We start from the raw sequence: 20615 nt of genomic DNA on the forward strand, positions 1-20615 counted from the left end.
TAGCTCCCATGACACAAAGTGAATGTGGGATTCCTAAAGTTAACCACATTGCCCTCACAAGAGCTGAGTAGAAATTATTCAAAAGCTGTTCTTTTAGGTTCCCAAATGCCTAGAAGATACAACTCTATCCAACATCACAGTGGTGTTTTGAGGGGGTGAGGGAGAGCCAAAATAAAGAGTGGAATGTCTGTTCCCTCTACATCCCAAACGTGAAAGACAGAAGATGAGGGAGAACAAACAGCTATGGAATGGATTGTTGTCACTCAGAAGTAGGAAGAAGTAAAAACGGCCTGCAACCAGGAAATGAGAACCAGGAACACCATTTGCCTCAATGGGTATTTCCCCTGAGTTTCCCGTCCTTTGTAACTTCCCTTCCAACCACCAGTTCCACTTTCCGAGCCTAGTATCAAACTCCTCATTGAATCATTAAGTAAAATTGTGGGGGCAACACAGCAAAGGTGTTTTGTTTCAACCCAATTCATGAAATTCGGGTTTCCTAGTCAGTGTTTCAGTTGACTCATGAAACACTTAGTGAGCACCACAGTGTGTCCTATTACCTGTGCTCAGCTCTTGTAGTAGGATGAGGGAAGGGGGAAGGATTGTGTAGCAAGGAGCACAGAAGCAACTGACAGACCCTGGGAGAGACAGTCTGTGAACAACACGCTACAAGAACAGTGTTCCATTGTGCTACAGACTTTCTAGAAATGAAGGTACTCGGATATTCACAATTCTAATTTTTATTTTTTTAAAGATTTTGTTTATTTATTTAGAAAGAATGAGCACGAGCAGGGGGAGGGGGAGAGGGAGAGAGAGATTCTCAAGCAGACTGAGCTGAGCAGGGAGCCTGACTCGGGGCTTAATCTTGCAAGCCCGAGATCATGACCTGAGCTGAAATCAAGAGGCAGGTGCCTTAACCAACTGAGCCACCTAACCACCCCCACAATTTTTAATATGATAAATATTCTGGCACATGAGAGTCTTCAGATCACACTGCTTATTTACTACAGATGGCTTAATTTCTGCAAGTTTGAGTGCTTCTATCAGTACTTAAAGACCTTGGAAAACTATTTGTAAAAACTGTCACTCAATCATATCAATATTTATCATTTATATAAAACAATAAAAATACAGTAATGGAGTGTTTCAGCAGAGACCATATTCGCATTCACTAACTTAGGTCAGTTATCTCTTGTTGGTTGAAAACGATTACCCTAAATACCCCCTAAAAATGTAATTAACCGAAGCATGCATTAGCATTGCCCGTGTTTGAGCTTACAGAATAGCAATGAATTACGAACTAGTAAGTAATAGGTACAATTCTTCAAATAGCTTAAAAAAATAGTTCAAAATTGAGTAAGAACAATGTCATAGTAGAATTCTATGATATGTGCCAGGGTGCCTGGGTGGTGCTGTCAGTCAAGCATCCAAATCTTGGTTTCCACTCAGGTCATGATCTCAGGGTCATGAGATCGAGCTCCACATCAGGCTCTATGCTCAGCACAGAGTCTGCTTGAGATTTTCTCTGCCTCTCCCTCTGCCCCTCCTGCTTGTGCACACACACACTCTCTCTCTCAAGTAAATAAATAAATCTTAAAAACTAAAAAAAAAAAAAAAAAAAAGATACATGCCAACACGGAGAGTCACATTCCCAGGGAAGGTACTGAAAAGGTTCTTTGAATCTTTGACAACCAACATGTCCACCCTCCCAGACATGTAGGTCTCCCTTTTATTCCCCAATTCTTTCCTTCTCACCTATAGATCTTAGAGTTTTCAGGCAACATATATTTCTATTTATTTATAAAATACTTCAGCCACTTAACCCCTAGTAGCAAGAGATTTTATTTCTAGAATTTAGTATTTGGCAAACCCAAAATGTAAAGTACAAGTATGTTCCTGTAATCTAATAGACTGTTTAATAAGGTAATCTAAAATTATTATCATTATCTTATTATTTAAGGAAAAGTAATTAACAAACTGAAGGTATGTTTAATGAAAATTAAATAAAATTGGGGTGTCTGATGTAATTATTTAAAGCTCTTGAAGTTTCATCATTATGTCAATCGATTCTTTTGCCCAAATAAAGCTGTCTTTTTTTTTTTTTTTAATTCTCAGGAGTAAAAATGGTTTAAAGAAGAGGAAACTGACTAAGTAAGTTGTTTTTTTATTATTGAGATATAAGTGACCTAGAACAGTGTGTAAGTTTCAGGTGTGCCATGTGTTGATTTAATACACTGATATAACGCAGTATGAGTCCCACCGTAGCATTCAGCCAACACCTCCATCCTGTCACATAATTACTGTTTCTTTTTGTGGTGAAAACATTAAAGATTAGTCTTAGAAGCTTTGAAGTATATAATATGGTAAGTTTTCCTTACTGTTTCTTTTTAAAACATTTTTAAGTTTTTCCCAGTGATCTTCACTTCGCAAATCAAAATGATTGCTTGTCTTCCAATAGGAGGGATGCTTAAGAAAGAGGCAAATGTAGGGGCCCCTGGCTGGCTGAGTTGGAGAATCATGCGACTCTTGATCTCAGGGTCATGAGTTCAAGCCCCACATTGCGTATAGAGATTACTTAAAGAAAGAAAACATTAAAAAGAAGCAAGGGTATATTTCAACAGCTCAACCTTTATGTGTGGGGGTGTTTACACATATGGGTGGCAGAGGCCACTATGAAAGTGCATCACAGAAAACAAGTCAGGAATAAGGAAAATTGTCATCATATGAAAACAGAAAGAATGCACTGTTGGGAATTATAAAAGTCTTGTAGGAGGAGGTCTGCCATTCTAAATCGAGAAAACCTCTAATAGTTCACTAAATCAAAGTTGTACAAAAATCTTTGCCATTTTATACTTGAAATGCTGTGCTTAGTGCAGGGAAAGGCTTTTACTCTATTTGATATTATAATCAGTACTTTGAGAAACGCTGTCTCAGGAAGTCTTTGTAATAAATAGAAAAGAATAATTACTGTAGCTAGCCTTGGTTTCACTTATCTACTGAATTGCTAAGTCATAAGAATTAAGATTCTGGAGCAAAAAATTACCCATCAGTTGATTTCAAAGGTCTAATTAGATTGTCACCTCCAGGCCATTAGTTAAAACTCTGCAGATAAAGAGTGGAACATTTCCATACCTAGAGTTTATCCTTGATATTTGCCTAGGATAAAATATTGATGAATTAATAGGAGGCAATTAGGGATTCCAGTCAAATCTGTGGTATTCATGGCAAAAATTAACAAGGCAGGAAACAACAAATGTTGGCAGGTATATGGAGAAAGGGAAACTCTCTTATACTGTTGGTGGGACAGCAAGCTGATATAGCCACTTTTGAAAACAGTATGGAATTTCCTCAAAGAGTTAAAAATAGAGCTACCCTATAACCCAGCAAATGCACTAGGGGGTATTTACCCCAAAGATACAGATGTAGTGAAAAGAAGGGGCACATGCACCCCAATGTTCAAAGCAGCAATGTCCACAACAGCCAAACTGTAGAAGGAGCCAAGATGACCTTCAACAATGAATGGATAAAGAAGATGTGGTCCATATATACACTAGAATATTTCTCAGCCGTCAGAAAGGATGAATACTCACCATTGGCATCAACATGACTAGAACTGGAAGGGAATTATGCTGAGTGAAATAAGTCAAGCAGAGAAAGACAATTACCATATGGTTTCACTCATATGTGGAACATAAGGAATATCATGGAGGACATTCAGGGAAGGAAGGGAAAACTGAAGTGGGGGGAATCAGAAGGGGAGAAGAACCATGAGAGACTATGGACTCTGGAAAATAGTCTGAGGATTTCAGAGGGGAGGAGGTGAAGGGACAGATAGGGTAGCTGAGTGATGGGTATTAAGGAGGGCATGTGTTATAATCAGCACTGGGTATTATATGCAAATAATGAATCACGGAACACTACATCAAAAACCAATGATGGGGGTGCCTGGGTGGCTCAGTGGGTTGAGCCTCTGCCTTCGGCTCAGGTCATGATCTCGGGGTCCTGGGATCAAGCCCCGCGTCGGGCTCTCTGCTCAGCAGGGAGCCTGCTTCTCCCTCTCTCTCTGCCTGCTGCTCTGCCTACTTGTGATTCTATCTCTCTCTCTGTCAAATAAATGAAATAAAATCTTGGAAAAAAAAAAAAGAAGATAGGACTTTAACATTCTCACTGTCAAGAAAGGGGCCTTTCTCTGTTTAAAAAAAAAAACCAATGATGTACCATATGGTGGCTAACTAAACATCATTAAAAAATGTTTTTTAAATTAAAAAATATCTGTGGCATTCATGCTAGTGGAGTACATTAAAAAAAAAAAGTTGATGCAAAATATTTCTATTTACCCTTGAGTGACATACAGATTTTTTCAGGTACAGATAGATAACAGAATAATTTTTTCCTAAATCTATTTCAAATCAGTGTGTGTTCCATTGGCATATATCAACTGATGCAGAAGAGACAACAGCAACCAAAACAGAAGAGAGCTAGTGTCACCTCAAAAGAATGATTTGACAGGAACAGAAAGACTTTGTTGCCCAAAATTTTTGGTTGGGTTGTTAAGTGATGTGGAGAGGCATGTTAGAAGAGAGGGTCTCCGGACCAAAATGGGAGACTCTGTCAGGCTTGCTTCTCCCAAGACCTGGCAGGGAGAAAGAGAAGCAAGACATGGACAGAAGTCTGGGTAGAGTACAGTTGTGGCAGACCCTGCCCACAAGCCACATCATATCACATCACGTCACATCACATCACATCACGTCATGTCCAATCAGCTTCCTCCTTCCTTTTTCTCATTTTCTTTCTGGTCCTTCCTCCTTCTCCAAAAGCCTTCTCTAAAAATCCCTCTAAAAGAGGGGAGCCCCTGGGCACCTGGGTGGCTCAGTGGGTTAAGCCTCTGCCTTCATCCATGCTTCCATTCTCCTTGTAACAGGATGAAAGCTAGAATCGTTAAACCCAACCTTAAGGTCAATGCACTGCTCAAAGACAACAGCCAGAGAGGGCAGGTCTAAGGGAATTCATTCTAGGACTGGAGCTCCACCTTTAGTCATTCTCTTGGAAGGTGGCAAATCTGACGTGAGGGTATCTTTTAACCAGAAACATTCTCCTGCGGGGCTGGTCAGCATTCCCCTGCTGAGGAGCCATGTGATCTTGAACTACTCACATTACTCACTTGAGTAATGGCGGTTCCACTTGAAGCATGGGGCTGATGTTGCCCATGTCTACTTCAGAGATCAACTGAGCAATAAAACATATGCGAAGATGTATGCTCTGTGGTGTGTTTTATGGAACCAAGTCATTAATGCTATTAAGTGAAACAATTAAAATTCAAGTGTAATCTGGGAGGTGTAATGCCCTTTAAAATCTACTAAAATCTTAACATAATCTGTCATATTGGTTAATCAACAACTTTAAACAAACAGCTATTCATAATACTATGCATTTGCTAATAGGACATGAGGCCACAGGTAGAGGATACAGTGGAGAAATTTGCAGTAAGACTAAGGGAAAGGTCTCTGTGGATCCTGCCAAAGTGGAAAGGCTTGGACTAGTTGTCAGAGCTCAGCATCGTGCAAAGCTTAGGGAGCAGGTTGGTGTAGGTAAAATCCAGGAAGGATAAGCAGCTATGGAAAACTGTAGAAAATAAAATATAATTCTTATTCACAAAAAGAAGAAGGAAAGAGGTGAGAACTTCAGCTAGAGATACAGACACATAAGCTCAGATGCATTACTTTATTGTGTCTTTGAGCCTTTTTGATACTTTTATAGATACACAAGCCTCTAAACATGGCTCTCAAAGAAGGAGGTTCCAGAAGCTTTCCGGATATGTGCTTCATTGCCCTGACCCTCCTCTGCCCTGAGAAGACAGTGTAGCTAGCAGTACAGTGTCTATACTTGTAAAGCTGTTTAAACTTCTAAGGTTCTTTAATATACTGTGTGTTAACGTTGGAAGGTAAGTATGACCATAGTATTTTATAGAGGAGAATGTTGAATCTCACAAGATTCAATTTTCCATGATCACACAGTAAGTAAAATAAAACCATATCTCAAACAGTTCTCCAGACTCTAATCCTTTGTGATTTCCCAACAATCAGAATTTTCTAGAAACAACATATATACATGTATGTATGTAAGCATGCATATATATATATAATTTTTTAAAGATTTTATTTATTTATTTGTCAGAGAGAGAAAGAACACAGTAGGGGGAGTGGCAGGCAGAGCAGGCAGAGGGAGAAGCAGGCTCCCTGCTGAGCAAGGAAGAACTTGATCCCAGGGCTCCGAGATCATGGCCTGAGCCAAAGGCAGACACTGAACCAACTGATCCACCAAGGCATCCCATATATATATAATATTTTATTGCTGGAATTAGAGCCGATTGAAAATCTAGAGCTCTTTCCCATCTCAAGGAAGTATAATATATAAAGCCCTCTTTTTAATCACAACATACTAGGAACTGATTGCTTTAACAACAAAAAAAGATTGGAGCAAGTAAAGCTGCTTTTTTCTCCAAGAAAATCATTCGTGTTTGAAAAGTATGACATTAAACAGTATAGATAGCTGCCAACCAGATTTTTTTTATTTTTTAATTAATTTATTTATTTTAATAAACATATAATGTATTTTTATCCCCAAGGGTACAGGTCTGTGAATCGCCAGGTTTATACATTTCACAGCACTCATCATAGCACATACCCTCCCCAATGTCCATATCCCCACTACCCTCTCCCGTCCCCCCTCCCCCCAGCAACCCTCAGTCTGTTTTTTGAGATTGAGTCTTTTATTGCCAACCAGATTTTTAAAACATATATTTTTTTGTGTTTGGTAAAGCCCAGTTCAACTGGATGACTTTGACGCCTACATCAAGGATATGGCCAAAGACTCTGACTATAAATTTTCTCTTCAGTTTGAGGTGAGTAGATCAAGTATGTCCTACCTTCTGTGGTAGATGAGGCATGGGTCTTGGCATATTGGGACTGGTGTCATTTCCCAGCTCACTGGGCTTGCAATATGATTCAACATGGGCAGCATGGTGGTGTCTCATTGGCTGGTGCAGAGTGAGGACATGCACCCTTTGCAGGTCAGGCTAGAGCGACACCACTGGAGGAAAAGAGAAAACAAATGTGGGTAGTGGGGTGAACATACAATCAATCAGTCAATCAATCTGCCAAGTCCCTCATCAGCTGGGGATATCTTAGGTCTGCACGAAGCAGCAGGAGTCCTTGCGTGGGTATCCTAAGAGGGAATATAAGGATGAGAAGAACTTCACTCATGAGCAAATACAAAACCCCCTAATACGACCCACCTTGTGATCAGAAATCCCACACAGAGCCCAGCTTAGTCACCCATTGCACACAAGTGTGCGAGAAGTTTTAGATGTCACACTAAATGCTGTATCTCAAAGAATAGAACTTTGGCGTGAACTGGAGAGCTATGGCAAGGATGGGATTTCAGAAAGAAAGGAAACTTTCTATAAGAACACATATGCTAAACTCAGGAAAAAAATAGAGGTCTGGGTGATTCTGATAATGGTGATGAAAATTGTGATGGATGTACACTTTCAAATTCATTGAAGCCTCCAGCTCTCTTCCCTACACAATGATGTCACCTTGGTGACACAGCTAGCATCACTGCCCTCACTGGGAGGATTAGGAATCCCTCCCAGGTTATGCCATCAAGTCCCAGTGTGATTATTCCTGGGCTTCTCTAGTGCATCATCATAAAGAAAATTCAGTGAGTCATTTTCTGGTAAAAAGAAAAGATGATTTTAGTTGTGAATGACACACCATTCAGACTCCAGGGAGGAAAGGGAGCAGCTCAGTCTCAGAAATGATTGGAACCAAAGGCCCCACCCCTGCAGAGACCACCCCCGCCCCTTTCTCATTTCTGCTTCTTTCTCTGTCTTGACTCTCTCACTTTTGCTGCAAACCAACCTCTTTCTCACAGTGGAAAACAACTACCCACAACCCCTGGGCATCACATCCGAGAGTTTCCAAAGGAAACTGTTGACTCTCCTTATTCAGAGTTTAAAAATTAACAGGAGAGAATAACTGATGGGCTGGCCTTGGTTGTGACGTCCACTCAAGCCAATTGCAGCCTGAGAGGGCAGAGTCACGTAGGAACAGGACAGCTCTTATTGGAACCACTTAGCTAAACCAATGGGGAACACTATTCCCCCCAAAAGAAAGGACACTGGAGAATCAAGCAATTAATGATTACATCCTAGCTTCAGATGTTTCAAAAATGTGAAAAGTAGAATAATAAATTCTATGTGCTAAATGCTTAATTTATACCATGCTGAGAGTTTTTATACATTCAATATATAAATGAACACATTCAGGTTTATTCTGTAAGAATTACAAAGGAGGTAAGAATGTACTAAAGTGGGAATCCAAACCCCTTAGTTCTCATGACTGTTTAGGTATTAATTAATATTGAAAAAAGCCACAATTTCTCATCTCCTCAATTTGTTCATCCTTTCAATGAGAAGGCTGAACTAGATCAGTGATTCTCAACTGGGCCAGTATGAGGCAGTCCCTTAGGGAGAGAGTTTGGAGTGTGTGCAAGTATTTTTGGTTCTCATAATGCCTTGGGAAGAAGCTACTATTGGTGTTCAATGGAGAAAGGGACAAGGATGAAAAATACTCTGCAATGAGTGGGACAGTCCTGCATGATAAAGAATTGTCCCAGGCAAGTAGTATTCCATTCACATGGCTAAGTGTGGGAGGAGGGCACATCCAAGCTTTCTAACTCAAGCGTATTAGAGTTCTCCAGAGAAACAGACCAATAAGAAATATATATATTTATATATATATAAACACTAATACAGTACAATAATTTAATTCATCCATAAGTTCATTACAATATATACTTCTTATACAATTGAGAACCCTTATGTATTATAGTATGTATATCCTATATACAGTAATATAATAGAAGAAATACAGTAATATAATAGAAATAAAGAGACAGTCTTATTTTAAGGAACAGGCTCACAACAGTTGTGGAAGCTCACAAGTCTGAAAACCACAGGGCAGGGTGTGGACAGGGAAGAGTTGATGTTGCTGCTCAATCCAAAAGCAAGCAGGAGGCAGAATTTCCTCCTCCTCAGGGCACCTCAGTCATTTCTCTTAGGGTCTTCATCTGATGGATGAGGCCCACCCACGTTATGGAGAGTAGTCTGCTTTCTCAAAGCCTACAGATTTTAATGTTAATTACATCTTAAAAAAACAAACAAAAACAAAAAACAAAAAGCAAACAAACAAACAAAAACCTCCCCACAACATCTAGACTGATGTCTGGCCAAGCACTATCTAGCCCGGCCAAGCTGACACATGAAATTACCCATCACACCATGATTTGAAGGAGTGTTTGGTATCTTTATTTTCTCCGAAGCTTTTCTCCATATATCTTTGTTCTTAATACATTGTTGATCCTATATGTAACTTGATTGGTGCCAAGTCCTGATAGTGTGTCCCCATTCTGGTGAGAAAATACAAATTATTCTCCAGAAGTCTGCTTTAAGTCCATACAGCTCAGGCGGTGATTTCTGAGCTAATATTTGCCCAAGCAGTGACCCACGGGCCTGATTCACTTCATTTTTCATTCACCAGCTCTCAGGCACCGCCAGCCTCCAACGCCCCCTGCTGCTGACCCCTCAGGTTCCATGTCTGGGTACCCTCATCTGTTTTCAAAGACTCATACCCATACCTGATTTTATGATGTATGTCAGACCTTTCACACGGCAGCCGTCAAATTTTCCGAAATTGGTAATTAATCAAAACTTAAGAAGGGAAAAAAAAAAGGTTTCCTGCTCTAATAAGAACCCAGGAGGGTATTAAAATGGCCCAATCAGCTGGTCTAGCTAAATTCAGTAGCTGAACAGTTATTTGTTCTGTTTGTATGAATGTTTAATACTTGTATTCATTTGGATACTGACGTTGAAAGATCACACTCATACTGAGAAATTACATCATTTATAAGCATTATGCTAATTGAAATGAATGTCTGGGTTTGCATATATAACCAATACAGCTATAAGTCATACATGAAGCTATATGACTTGCTAATGTGCACTCACTAAATGCATTCCTTTTTCACTCTGCATCTGATTTTGGAACTGCTGGGGAAGATTGATTATTCTTCTGATGAAAATGTGCATCTTTTCTTAAGGAGGCTTGGGACTCAGGGATTAGGTTCAATTCCTCATTTCGTATGTCTCATACAGAAGGGTTTTGAGGAGCCAGAATTTAGAGCTTGAAGTTGGAGAGCCCATGAGACCTACCATATATTGCTCATTCTGCCATTAATTTCTGTGTTTTGTATTTGTTTCATCAGGATGCTAGCAAAAGCCCTCACCATCTCTGTTCAGAAATGTGGTTCCAAAGGCCAAAATAAACTGCATTCCTTGCCACATTGCTATTGAGGGATGAGCCTGGATTTCTGCTAGTAGCTCCCATTGGCAGCTCTTTTTTACTTGTGTTCCAGGCCAATTCACTGGAGACCTACATGCAGCCATTGTTGAAATAAGTCACCTTGAAGTCTCTTACTCCAGGGGTCTTGCTTGGTTCCCAGACCTGAGTCTTCCCTCCTCTTGTTTCTAATCTTCTAATCTTTTAATCTTTCTAATTTCCCTCCTCTTGTTTCTAATCTTCTGTTTCCAGGTGCCTATACTAGCAATCTGTCCAGCAGCTGGAGCATGACCCCTAAATCCCATCCTAGTGCCCAGGGCCCTGCCAGACTTCCCTGAACTTGGCGTCCTTCTCCTCCAGTCCTCCATCACCTCCCCAAGACATCCATTTCTACTGTACCCCATTCTTCCTTTAGAGTATCAGTCCTGGGTTGAATTGTGTCCCCCAAAGATATGTTGAGCCCTAAGCACTCAGTACCTCCGAATATGACCTTATTTGGAAACAGGGTCATTACAGATGTAATTAGTTAAGATGAAGTCATGCTGGAGCAGTGTGGGCTCCAAGTCAGACTGGTGTCCCTATGGAAACAGAGCTGTGTGAAGACACAGAGACAAATAGGGAGAACATCATGTGGTGACCAAGGCAGCAACTGGAGTTATAGGGTGGCAAGTGAAGGAATATCAAAGGTTGCCAGCAAACCATCAGACACGAAGAAGAGACGGGAAGGATGCCCTAATATTCCTCCATAAATGACAGACGTCAGAAGTCCCTGCTAACACCTCGACTGCAGACATACAGCTTCCAGAACTATAAGACAATTTCTGTTGCTCTGAGCCACCCAGCTTGTGGTACTTTCTTAGGGGCAGCCCTCAGAAATGAATACAGAGCCTCACTAAACACCTCATTCTAAATCCCAGCTCCTTTTGTATTTACCTGAAAACCAGCCAGACCTTGCCCAGTTCCACCAAGCCTTGCATCGGCCACAGATGGCTCCACCACTGTCAACACCACCAGTGACGTTGTGTCTCCCCACTTGTTCCGTAGTCCAGTAATCAAACTCACCTGACTCTGTGGTCCAAACGGTCCCAAATACTTAGATCCTGCTGACACTCTTACAGACTCTAGAGCCGGAATAGAGTTTGCGGTCCTCTTGGAAGGTGACTGCGCAGATTACGAGCTGCCTGTGTCCTCCCAAAATTGATATGTGGACAAGATGGAGGCTTGGGAAGGTAAGTAGGGTTAGGCAAGAAAGGTCACATGAGTGCACAGTGAGATGGTAATCACACTCAAGTCATGAAAAGCCCCAGAATGAAAACTACCTTGTCAGCACCTTGATATTAGCCTGCTCAGCTTCCAGAACTGTGAGGAATACATGTCCATTATTTAAACCACCCAGTCTATGGTACTTTGCGGGCAGCTGGACCCGACTAACACAGTATCTATGTTTGTGCTTTGCTGTCCCCAACCTACCCCAGGGTCATAGACTGCCACTGGGCTTTGGGGACTGTAGTAGTTTCTCAGGGCTGCCATAACAAATTACCACAGTCTTGGTCACTTAAAACAACAGAATTTGTTCTCTCAGAATTCTAGAGGCCGGAAGTCCAAAATCAAAGTAGACTGCCAACCCAACGTAGACTGCCATTCGACTTTGGGGACGATAGTAGTTTCTCAGGGCTGCCATAACAAATTACCACAGTCTTGGTCACTTAAAGCAACAGAGTTTGTTCTCTCAGAATTCTAGAGGCCGGAAGTCCAAAATCAAAATGTTATCAAGGCCATGTGTCCTTTGAAGTCTCTAGGGGAAAATCCTTCTTTGCTTCCTCCGGCTTCTGGAGGCTCCAGGCGCTCCTTGGCTTACAGCCGCATGATTCCAACCTATGTCTCTTCCTTTGTACGGCCTTCTCTCTGGGATACAGGGCCCACCCAGATAATGCAGAATAATCTTGTCTTATGATCCCTAACTTAACTGCACCTGCAAAGCCTCTTCTTTAATAAGACCACATTCACAGGTCCTGGGGGTTGGCGTGTGGACGCATCTTTTGGGGAGCCACCACTCTACCCGCTGTGGATGATTCCGTAGCCCCCGGGAAGAAACACACCGTCATAAATCATAACAGAAACCAAACTGGCAAATGAAAATTCAAAAATGATTTATGTCGGTTTCAGGCCATCACCTCGTCCTTTGCCTTTATGAAGATTAAAGCCTCCGGAGCTTCCATATGGTTGGAAAGAGAATAACTAACTGCAAAGCTACTGAACCGGGAAACTTAGTATTTGATTTTCCACTTAGTGACAGGCTAAATTAGAAAAGATTGTGAAGCATTTTGTGCACCCCCGCCGTTCCTGCTCTGCCTCGATTCAGAGGCAATTTACATTTACAGTGTTCAGCCAATTAAACCTCTCTTACCGGCTTAGGGCACTTCCAGCAGGGAGGCAACACACAATTAAAGTTCTATCAGTTAGTCGGCTTCCATATGTGCTCCCGTTCCCGGCTCCAATCTGTTTCCACACTTTTCTTTCGTCACCGAGGCCTCTTCCTGTGGCTCATCAGTCTGTCTTCAAAGCAGGGGACTTGGGGAGAAGGTTGTGGGTCTGTTAGTGCAAATGGCAGAGGAGGGAGAAGTTACAGGTCAGGGCAAGGCAAAACAAAGTATCCAAACAGAAGCATCTCCCCGCCATCATCAGGAGTGCCGTATTCACATGCGTTGCATTTGATCGTTCCCGTTCCTGTGGAGAGTCATTCTACGGGACTGAGGGATGGAAAGTTGTTAGCCTTATCTTACAGATAACTGAACTGATGTTACCAAGTGTTGAGCTACTTTTCCAAGACCCTACGTTTTATGAGTGGTACACCAAAAGAAGCCAGATGTTTTGACCAACTATCTCTAAAGACACTCTCTAAAGGAGGTAGAATTCCAAAAGATTTTAAGCAAACTAATTAACCATTGCAACCAAATTAAGCAATGGAATCATCATTTAAATTAGCTTCTAGCTGCCAAAGAACCAACCTTAACATAACACTGATTTGGTTGGAGTTTGCTAAAAATAAATTTTGTTACTTAAAAGAACAATATAGTCAATCTTTGAAAACCCTTTAAAATGGAAAAACCACTTATAAAGTAACAGTGACATGCTTCTGGTTAAAGGCCTTTCGCAAGCAAGGATTTTGCCTGAGACAGAAAAACTCCCTTTGTGAATTGAGGATCAAAGTCAGCAAAGCTTCTCTTTAAGGTTGGCTTCAGCTTGGACCCCAGAGCTCAGGATTTCATGATCTTAAAAAGCCCAAAGGGTTGCAGAATGAAGGAAGGAGAGAGAGCTGAGTGATTCAGGTAGGTCCATCCGTGTGGACTGCAGTTTGCATCCCAGTAAGCTGTCAAGGAACTTCTATGTGGATGCAGCAAAAGACCCAAGAACTTGGTCTCTTTAAAGTATATGCTTTGCAAAGAACGTTCAAATCAAGACAGAAGGGCCATGAAAGAGATATGCCTCTTCAGTCTCTCAGAACATCACCAATGTCCCCAACCCCCTTCAGAAGTCTTTCAAAGACGCTCCCAAACTCCTCCCCCAGATATGTATTCTCACTCCTGATTCACTGGAGTAAAAATTGGAAGGAATTGTGAAGAGTAAACCATGTGTGCAACATTAACATCCTATCTGAGTAAAAAAAAAAAAAAATTACAGCAAGTGGTTTCTCTACTGCTTCAGTTAGTAGGCTCACAGAGAGGTGCATATTATCTACATCATTCCATTTCTAGATGGTTGTATATGCCATTCACTAATAGTTCCCTGAACTTTGTACAGAAACATAACCAGATCTGCTGCACTGGTTGTGCACTGCCCAACTCCAGGAAGCTATTCACACCAATCACAGTATGAACGACAACTCCTGGGAAATCCAGGTGGCCTGACCATAACTGCTTGTTTCCAATAAGACACATGAGATGAATGCTTAGAGGCCCCCCTAGCCTCTAACATAATCTTGCTGTAGTGTGATGGTTTTCTGTTTATACAAAAGTTGCCCTACCAATGCACATTTTGATGATAGGATTTATAGGAGTATAGATATGTACTTAGAGGCACGTACTTGGTTGTTCCTATTTTCACTGAAAGCTTTGCCTATCCACTACTGATTCATTCTTACTGTCCGATTTATTTCCAGATACTTAGTGCCTGTAGGTCTTACTTCTTATAACATGGGGAATATTCCCTACTTGTTACTCATTCTTTTACTACTTTCTCTAAGGCTATTGCCTGTAGGAGAAATACCTACATTTCCCCATAGAACAGAAAGGTTTACAGGTAGTGTGTACATTTCAGTAAATATATACCTCTAAAACTCTGAAATGGGTCTCGGTTTTCAAGTTTTTGAAACAATTCTTACCTTCTCCATGTGATCACTGAGCGATTCAGGAGATTTATGTATTGTATTGACCCTAATTCCTGCAATAATGCTATAGGAGCATCCTATAGGGTAAATCTCAAAATCTCAGGGATCCACAACAATATTTCTTTTTTTTTCCTCCATCAAGGGTCTATAGGACAGAATCAGGTCTGCTGCAAGCCTCTCCTCATTCTGGGGCCAGCAGCTTCCCTGGGCATGTTCTTTTCACGGCAGATGGCAGTCGCACAGGAGGGAAAACCAAGCTGAGCAAGCACACTTAAAGCTTCTGATCAGAATGATCCCTACCCAGGTTTATCGGCCAAAACAAGCTGAGAACAGTGGAGTGGAGAAGTGCGCTCCATCCCAAGAGGGAGTAGCTGGAACCTCGTGTGGAGGAGGGGGTGTGATGATTCTATTACAGACAGGGAGTGAGGAATAATCCAGTGTGAACCATAATCCAATCCACACCAAATACCGAAATCTCAACTCTGTTCTCTGTCATTTGCAGGAGTTGAAATTGATTGGACTGGACATTTCACACTTCGCAGCAGACCTTCCGCTGAACCGATGTAAAAATCGTTACACAAACATCCTACCGTGTAAGATTGTCACTAGAACCTCTCCTACTCGTGTCTCTCAAGGGCTGACTGACTGTTACTGCAGATTCATCACTTTCAGTAATCTCTGGCTAAGCCCAGCTGCCATCGAGATCCTCTAGGCCATCTCTGCGACTGCATTGGTCCCATTTGTGCTTTGATGTTGTTAGATTCCATCCTATGTAGGAATATTGAATTTCTTTGTTTTCCACTGAATTGTGTCTGATGATCAGGAAAGACTGACCATTTGGCTCTTTGGAGATCAGAAATCTTAGCCAAATTAGGATAAGATAATCTGAGCTATCATAAACTATTTTCAATCAACTCCCTGACAAGGGAAGGAGACCGATGTACTCAAATGCCTCTTCTTTCTTCCTTCTGGCAGGTTTTCTTGTTGCTTACCATTTTGTAATAAAAGCAACATTTGAGGAAAAAAAGTAATATGAAGCACTTACTGGACAAATAAAATACTTTTCTTTTTTTTTTTTTTTAAGGATTTTATTTATTTGGCAGAGAGAGGTCACAAGTAGGCGGAGAGGCAGGCAGAGAGAGAGGGGGAAGCAGGCTCCCCGCCGAGCAGAGAGCCCGATGCGGGGCTCGATCCCAGGACCCTGAGATCATGACCTGAGCCGAAGCCAGAGGCTTAACCCACTGAGCCACCCAGGCGCCCCAATAAAATACTTTTCAATGTAGGTTTAGCTTTCTTCTCTGCCACACTGGCTAGAGGTGGGGGCAGGGGGTAGTGCTGGGAGAAATGCAGAAGAGGTAGGAGGAGAGCTGAAAAAGCTCTAGAAGGAGGACTCTCTCCTTAATCGGTCTTCTTGATGAAATTGCACAGTGTCATCATTATAACACTTCACATCTGTACACATTCCAGAATGTACTTTTCTTATCTAAAGTCTGTTTACACAAAGTCCGTGCAACGCCTAGGTTTCCGAAAGGTGTGGATTTTCTGGATGTGCTGGGTGACATGGGAATCATGGATTCAGGTTACATCCTCTAGCCTTCCAGACAACCTCCCTGATATTTCAGTTCCTCTAATGATCACATCCTCTAGCCTTCCAGACAACCTCCCTGATATTTCAGTTCCTCTAATGATCCTGCACCATGTCCCCACAGCCCAGAGACAAGGACAGGGGAGCTGATGGAGAGGAAACACTGGCTGAGGTGTGTTTCTGTATTTACTTAAACAAGAAACTAAGACTGAGGTGTGGCTGAAATATCAGGGTAAAATAAACTCGACCTGCCCTGTCACGGGCTGATCTGACTTGCTATTTGGATGGAGAAGGTCGAGACAATTCTTTCTGCTCCCATTTTTAATCCTTCTCTTCTTGGTGTTCTTTACAGATGACTTTAGCCGTGTGAGATTAGTCTCCATGAATGAAGAGGAAGGCACGGACTATATCAATGCCAACTACATTCCTGTAAGTAAAAGACCATAATAAAATAAAATAAAATAATGTTTTAAAATCAGGCATCCCAATTCTAGCTCAGCAAGAAGGGGACTATTCAGGGAGGCATCCAGTTGCTGTAAAGAGAGCCATTCTCCCCCTGCTCCCCAGCTCTCAGGAACAGTTTCCATTATTCCTCTTCAGAATAACGAAGGGCGGGGGGAGCCCATAGATGAGTAATGGTTGGCTTTCTCCATAAAGATCTGGTGAAAGTGAAAGTAAATAATCACCCTAAAGATCACCTTTCTCATGTATAAACTTCAATTTCGGCAACTCAACTCCAAGGGCTCCCCCCGAGCCCCTGTGCTTTAAAAACAGTGGCTGTTCTCATAGAAGAGGTGTGAGAACAAGGCTTCCAATCACACAGACCTGAAAAGGTCCATTACTCTGATCACCTCTTCGATGAAAAGGGGAGAGAACACGACCCAGGCTGTGTGATCCTTTGCCAGGCTGATACCCGGTAAATTCTCAGGTTTCCCTCCTTCGTGTGGAGCAGCGTTTGGTGTTGAGGGTGGCCCCTTAGGTGACGACTTTGTCACTTCATCCTTCAGGGATACAACTCGCCTCAGGAGTATATTGCCACACAGGGGCCACTGCCTGAGACCAGAAATGACTTTTGGAAGATGGTTCTACAACAGAAGTCCCAGATCATTGTCATGCTCACTCAGTGTAATGAGAAAAGAAGGGTAAGTGCTTGAGAGGGGGGGGTCCCCACTGGGACAGCACAACCCGTACCCGCCATGGCCATGGCTTGAGTGCTTACCGTGTACCAGAGACTTCCACTTGCTCCATTTTTCATCCTCGCAATAGTACGACACGGTTCTTCAGAGACAAGGACTTCTGTTTTTCCTAAGTGAGCACTGGCTCTTTCTTCCATCACTTGTTTTTTTTGAAAAGTTGTGCCATTATCTCCTCAGGTGAAATGCGACCATTACTGGCCGTTCACGGAAGAGCCCATAGCTTACGGAGACATCACCGTGGAGATGATCTCGGAGGAAGAGCGGGACGACTGGGCCCGCAGACACTTCCGGATTAACTATGTAAGTCACAAAGCACACGTTTAGGTGCTGTCCCCATGCTGAGGTGAAGCCCAGGTGTCAGAGGCCAACCCACCATCATGTCAGACTGTGAGCTCTTCACACTTTGCAACGCTGCTTTCTTCAAGAGATAAATCCTACTTTGAACGTATTCATTTCCCATTTCATCCACAATGGTGTGGGAAGCAAGTACCCTGTTTTAATAAGCTTTGTAATCCCAACCCTTAGCCACTTACAAAATCTTTGTGGGATGAATAAATGAGGGGGTGAATGAATGATTTCAAAAATAGTAAAACGCTTGGAAAGCTCACAGACGTTCCTCAGAGAAAAATATTTGACAACCTGAATGCCCTTTGAATCCTTCTTTGTTTCTTGGCTATTTCAGCCAGAAAGACAGTGTAAACGTCTGGGTAAAGGTAGAACAAATAATTCCCCGGGTTTGCATCCAGGAGAAAAGAGAGTGCCAAGCGCAAAATAGGGCCTGTTCCATGCCTGTTTCCTTGACAGAGAAGAGTCACATAGATCAGTGTCTGGTCAGTACTATGCGTCTCGTCCTTGGTCTTAAATGGTCACCTAGCTTTCAACGATAATCGTTTCACGGTCTTAAAACACTAAAATAAAACATGGAATAAATAGTGTTTTCTGGTACGGTGTGTATACCGTAGTTACAAACATTTGGTCCTAGAGTGCCCCCTTTTGGCCATAAACACAGAATCTAAATTTTACGCTTCCTGGATGAAAGTTATATTGCAAAAGAACATTGTGCTGTGTTAATGGATGTTTTTCTATTTGTTTCCATTTTTGTTCACATTCTTCTTTACTCCCTTCATACCGACACATGGGAGCTTTCAGAGTACAACCAGATAAAAGCACATGGATGAGGAAATCGGAGTGAGAGAAATTTCGGAATGGCTAAGATGTAACAAGGATGGTTTTCTCATTTAATAAGAAAGGAGGAAAATGACCATAACATGAAATTTGAAAACTTGGCCTGAACTGAGTAGGAACTGGGGACTAAAACCAGCAAAAATGTGTTTGTTCCCATTGATGCGCGCCTTGTTATTCAGCTGACTGGGATCACCCCGGTACAAAGAACTCTGTCTTGTAGCTGTAGAGAGACTAGTGACAATTTAAGTGTTTCCTAGTTACCACTTAGCATATTTTAGCTGGATATATTTTCAGATCAATTATATATATATATATATATGCAAAATTTATCTGAAAAATATGTATAATAATACACACACACACACACGCACACACACATACGTATATATTGCCTACCATGTGCAGGTCTTTGCTCGAAGCCTATAATCAGCCTTTGAAAAGAGCAAACATTTTGGGGAAGTTTCTCTGGGCAACCAAAGTTATCTAGTGATTGCGTGTGCTTCAGTCCTCATGGTGCTGAGTAATGGAGTCGTTCTGCGCAATTTATTATGCTTGGGTTACTTCCTGGCCATACCTCCTGGAAACAGCGGTGAGAGTCGCCTGTGTCTTCGCAGACTTGCGCGCGCATGCTCCATGTGTCTGAGAAGGAGCCCTTGAAGGCAGTGAGGGAAGGGCTGCGTGTGGCTGGGGAAGGAGAGGCTTACGGGACGAGGGGGCGGGAGGAGGTGCAAGTGGGGCACTGGCTTATTTATATGTTTGCACAGATCTTACATGTATATGCTTTATTTATGTATTTACTTATATTTATACAAATTTACTCCACCCAAGACCACTGATTCTTAGGAATTCATTTCTCCCAAATACCTGAACCTAACTTTAGTTTCATAACCAGGCCAAATTCTTCCAAATTACGGCACAGTATTCCATTCACCCAGTGGATTCTAGGCTCTTAGAATGTTTGAGGGAAGGGGGATGAATTAGATCTTTGTGAGGCCTGGATTTGGAATATTTCTGACAATTGATAATAAGAACAGAATAAATCTTTATGCTTATAAATTAATAGAGACTAAAAGGAGTAAGTCTTGGGGCGCGTGGGTTGCTCAGTCTGTTAAGGATCAGACTCTTGGTTTTGGCTCAGGTTATGACCTCAGGGCCGTGAGATCGGGCTCTGAATGGGGCTCTGTTCTCAGCGCGGTGTCCGCTTGAGACTCTCCCTCTCCCTGCCCCTTCCCCTACTCTTTCTCTCTCTCAAATAAATAAATCTTAAAAAAGAAGAAGAAGAAGAAGAAGAAGAAGAAGAAGAAGAAGAAGAAGAAGAAGAAGAAGAAGAAAGAAGAAGAGAAGAAGAGTGAATCTTGAAGGCCCATACCCTCACTGATAATTACTCAGTTCTGAGGGGACAAGAATGTATTTGACATATGGGTTAATATGAATGAGATAAAAATACAAAACATACCAACCCACTGGGATTGCCAGAACCAACTGTATACCTACGCTGAGCTGGATGGGAGAGGGTGGTGGTAATTAGGTATAGTGATGACCGTATCTACCAGGTCCCATCCTTCACAGACATGAGCACACTTAATTCTCACAACCATCCTTGTGATGGGCTATTTTATCCTATAACATCTAAAAGGGCTCATCTTAGGCGTGAGAAAACATGTTCAGCAAGTTTTTCTTGGGTCAGAGCACAAGACAGGGATTTTCCTATTGGTGAGGTTCTAAAAGTGTAAACTTGGGTAAAATCTCTATGGGAGCCAGGTAAGCAGGATAGGACAGGGCTGGGAAGGAGCTACACACAGCAGCGGGTTTCTCTGAATTCTGGCCTCAGCTGGATCCCATGGAGATGGCCAGGGCAGTGAATG

The 20615-nt window shown here is 42.0% G+C and overlaps 1 protein-coding gene across 2 annotated transcripts in view; it reads left to right on the forward strand.

The window, feature by feature from the left end:
* Window positions 1-20615, forward strand: part of PTPRO (protein tyrosine phosphatase receptor type O) — a gene marked incomplete at its 5' end in the record, with an annotated part of 233570 nt that overhangs the window by 204236 nt on the left and 8719 nt on the right. For both annotated transcript variants that reach the window (XM_080810594.1, XM_080810595.1), the window contains 6 exons: window positions 2113-2148; window positions 6817-6898; window positions 15287-15377; window positions 16722-16798; window positions 17377-17511; window positions 17743-17865. In XM_080810594.1, the coding sequence (XP_080666720.1) occupies window positions 2113-2148; window positions 6817-6898; window positions 15287-15377; window positions 16722-16798; window positions 17377-17511; window positions 17743-17865 (544 nt within the window). The remainder of the gene's footprint in view (window positions 1-2112; window positions 2149-6816; window positions 6899-15286; window positions 15378-16721; window positions 16799-17376; window positions 17512-17742; window positions 17866-20615) is intronic.

Source organism: Martes martes (assembly GCF_963455335.1).
Source record: "Martes martes genome assembly, chromosome: 8".
Classification (NCBI taxonomy): Eukaryota; Metazoa; Chordata; class Mammalia; order Carnivora; family Mustelidae; genus Martes; species Martes martes.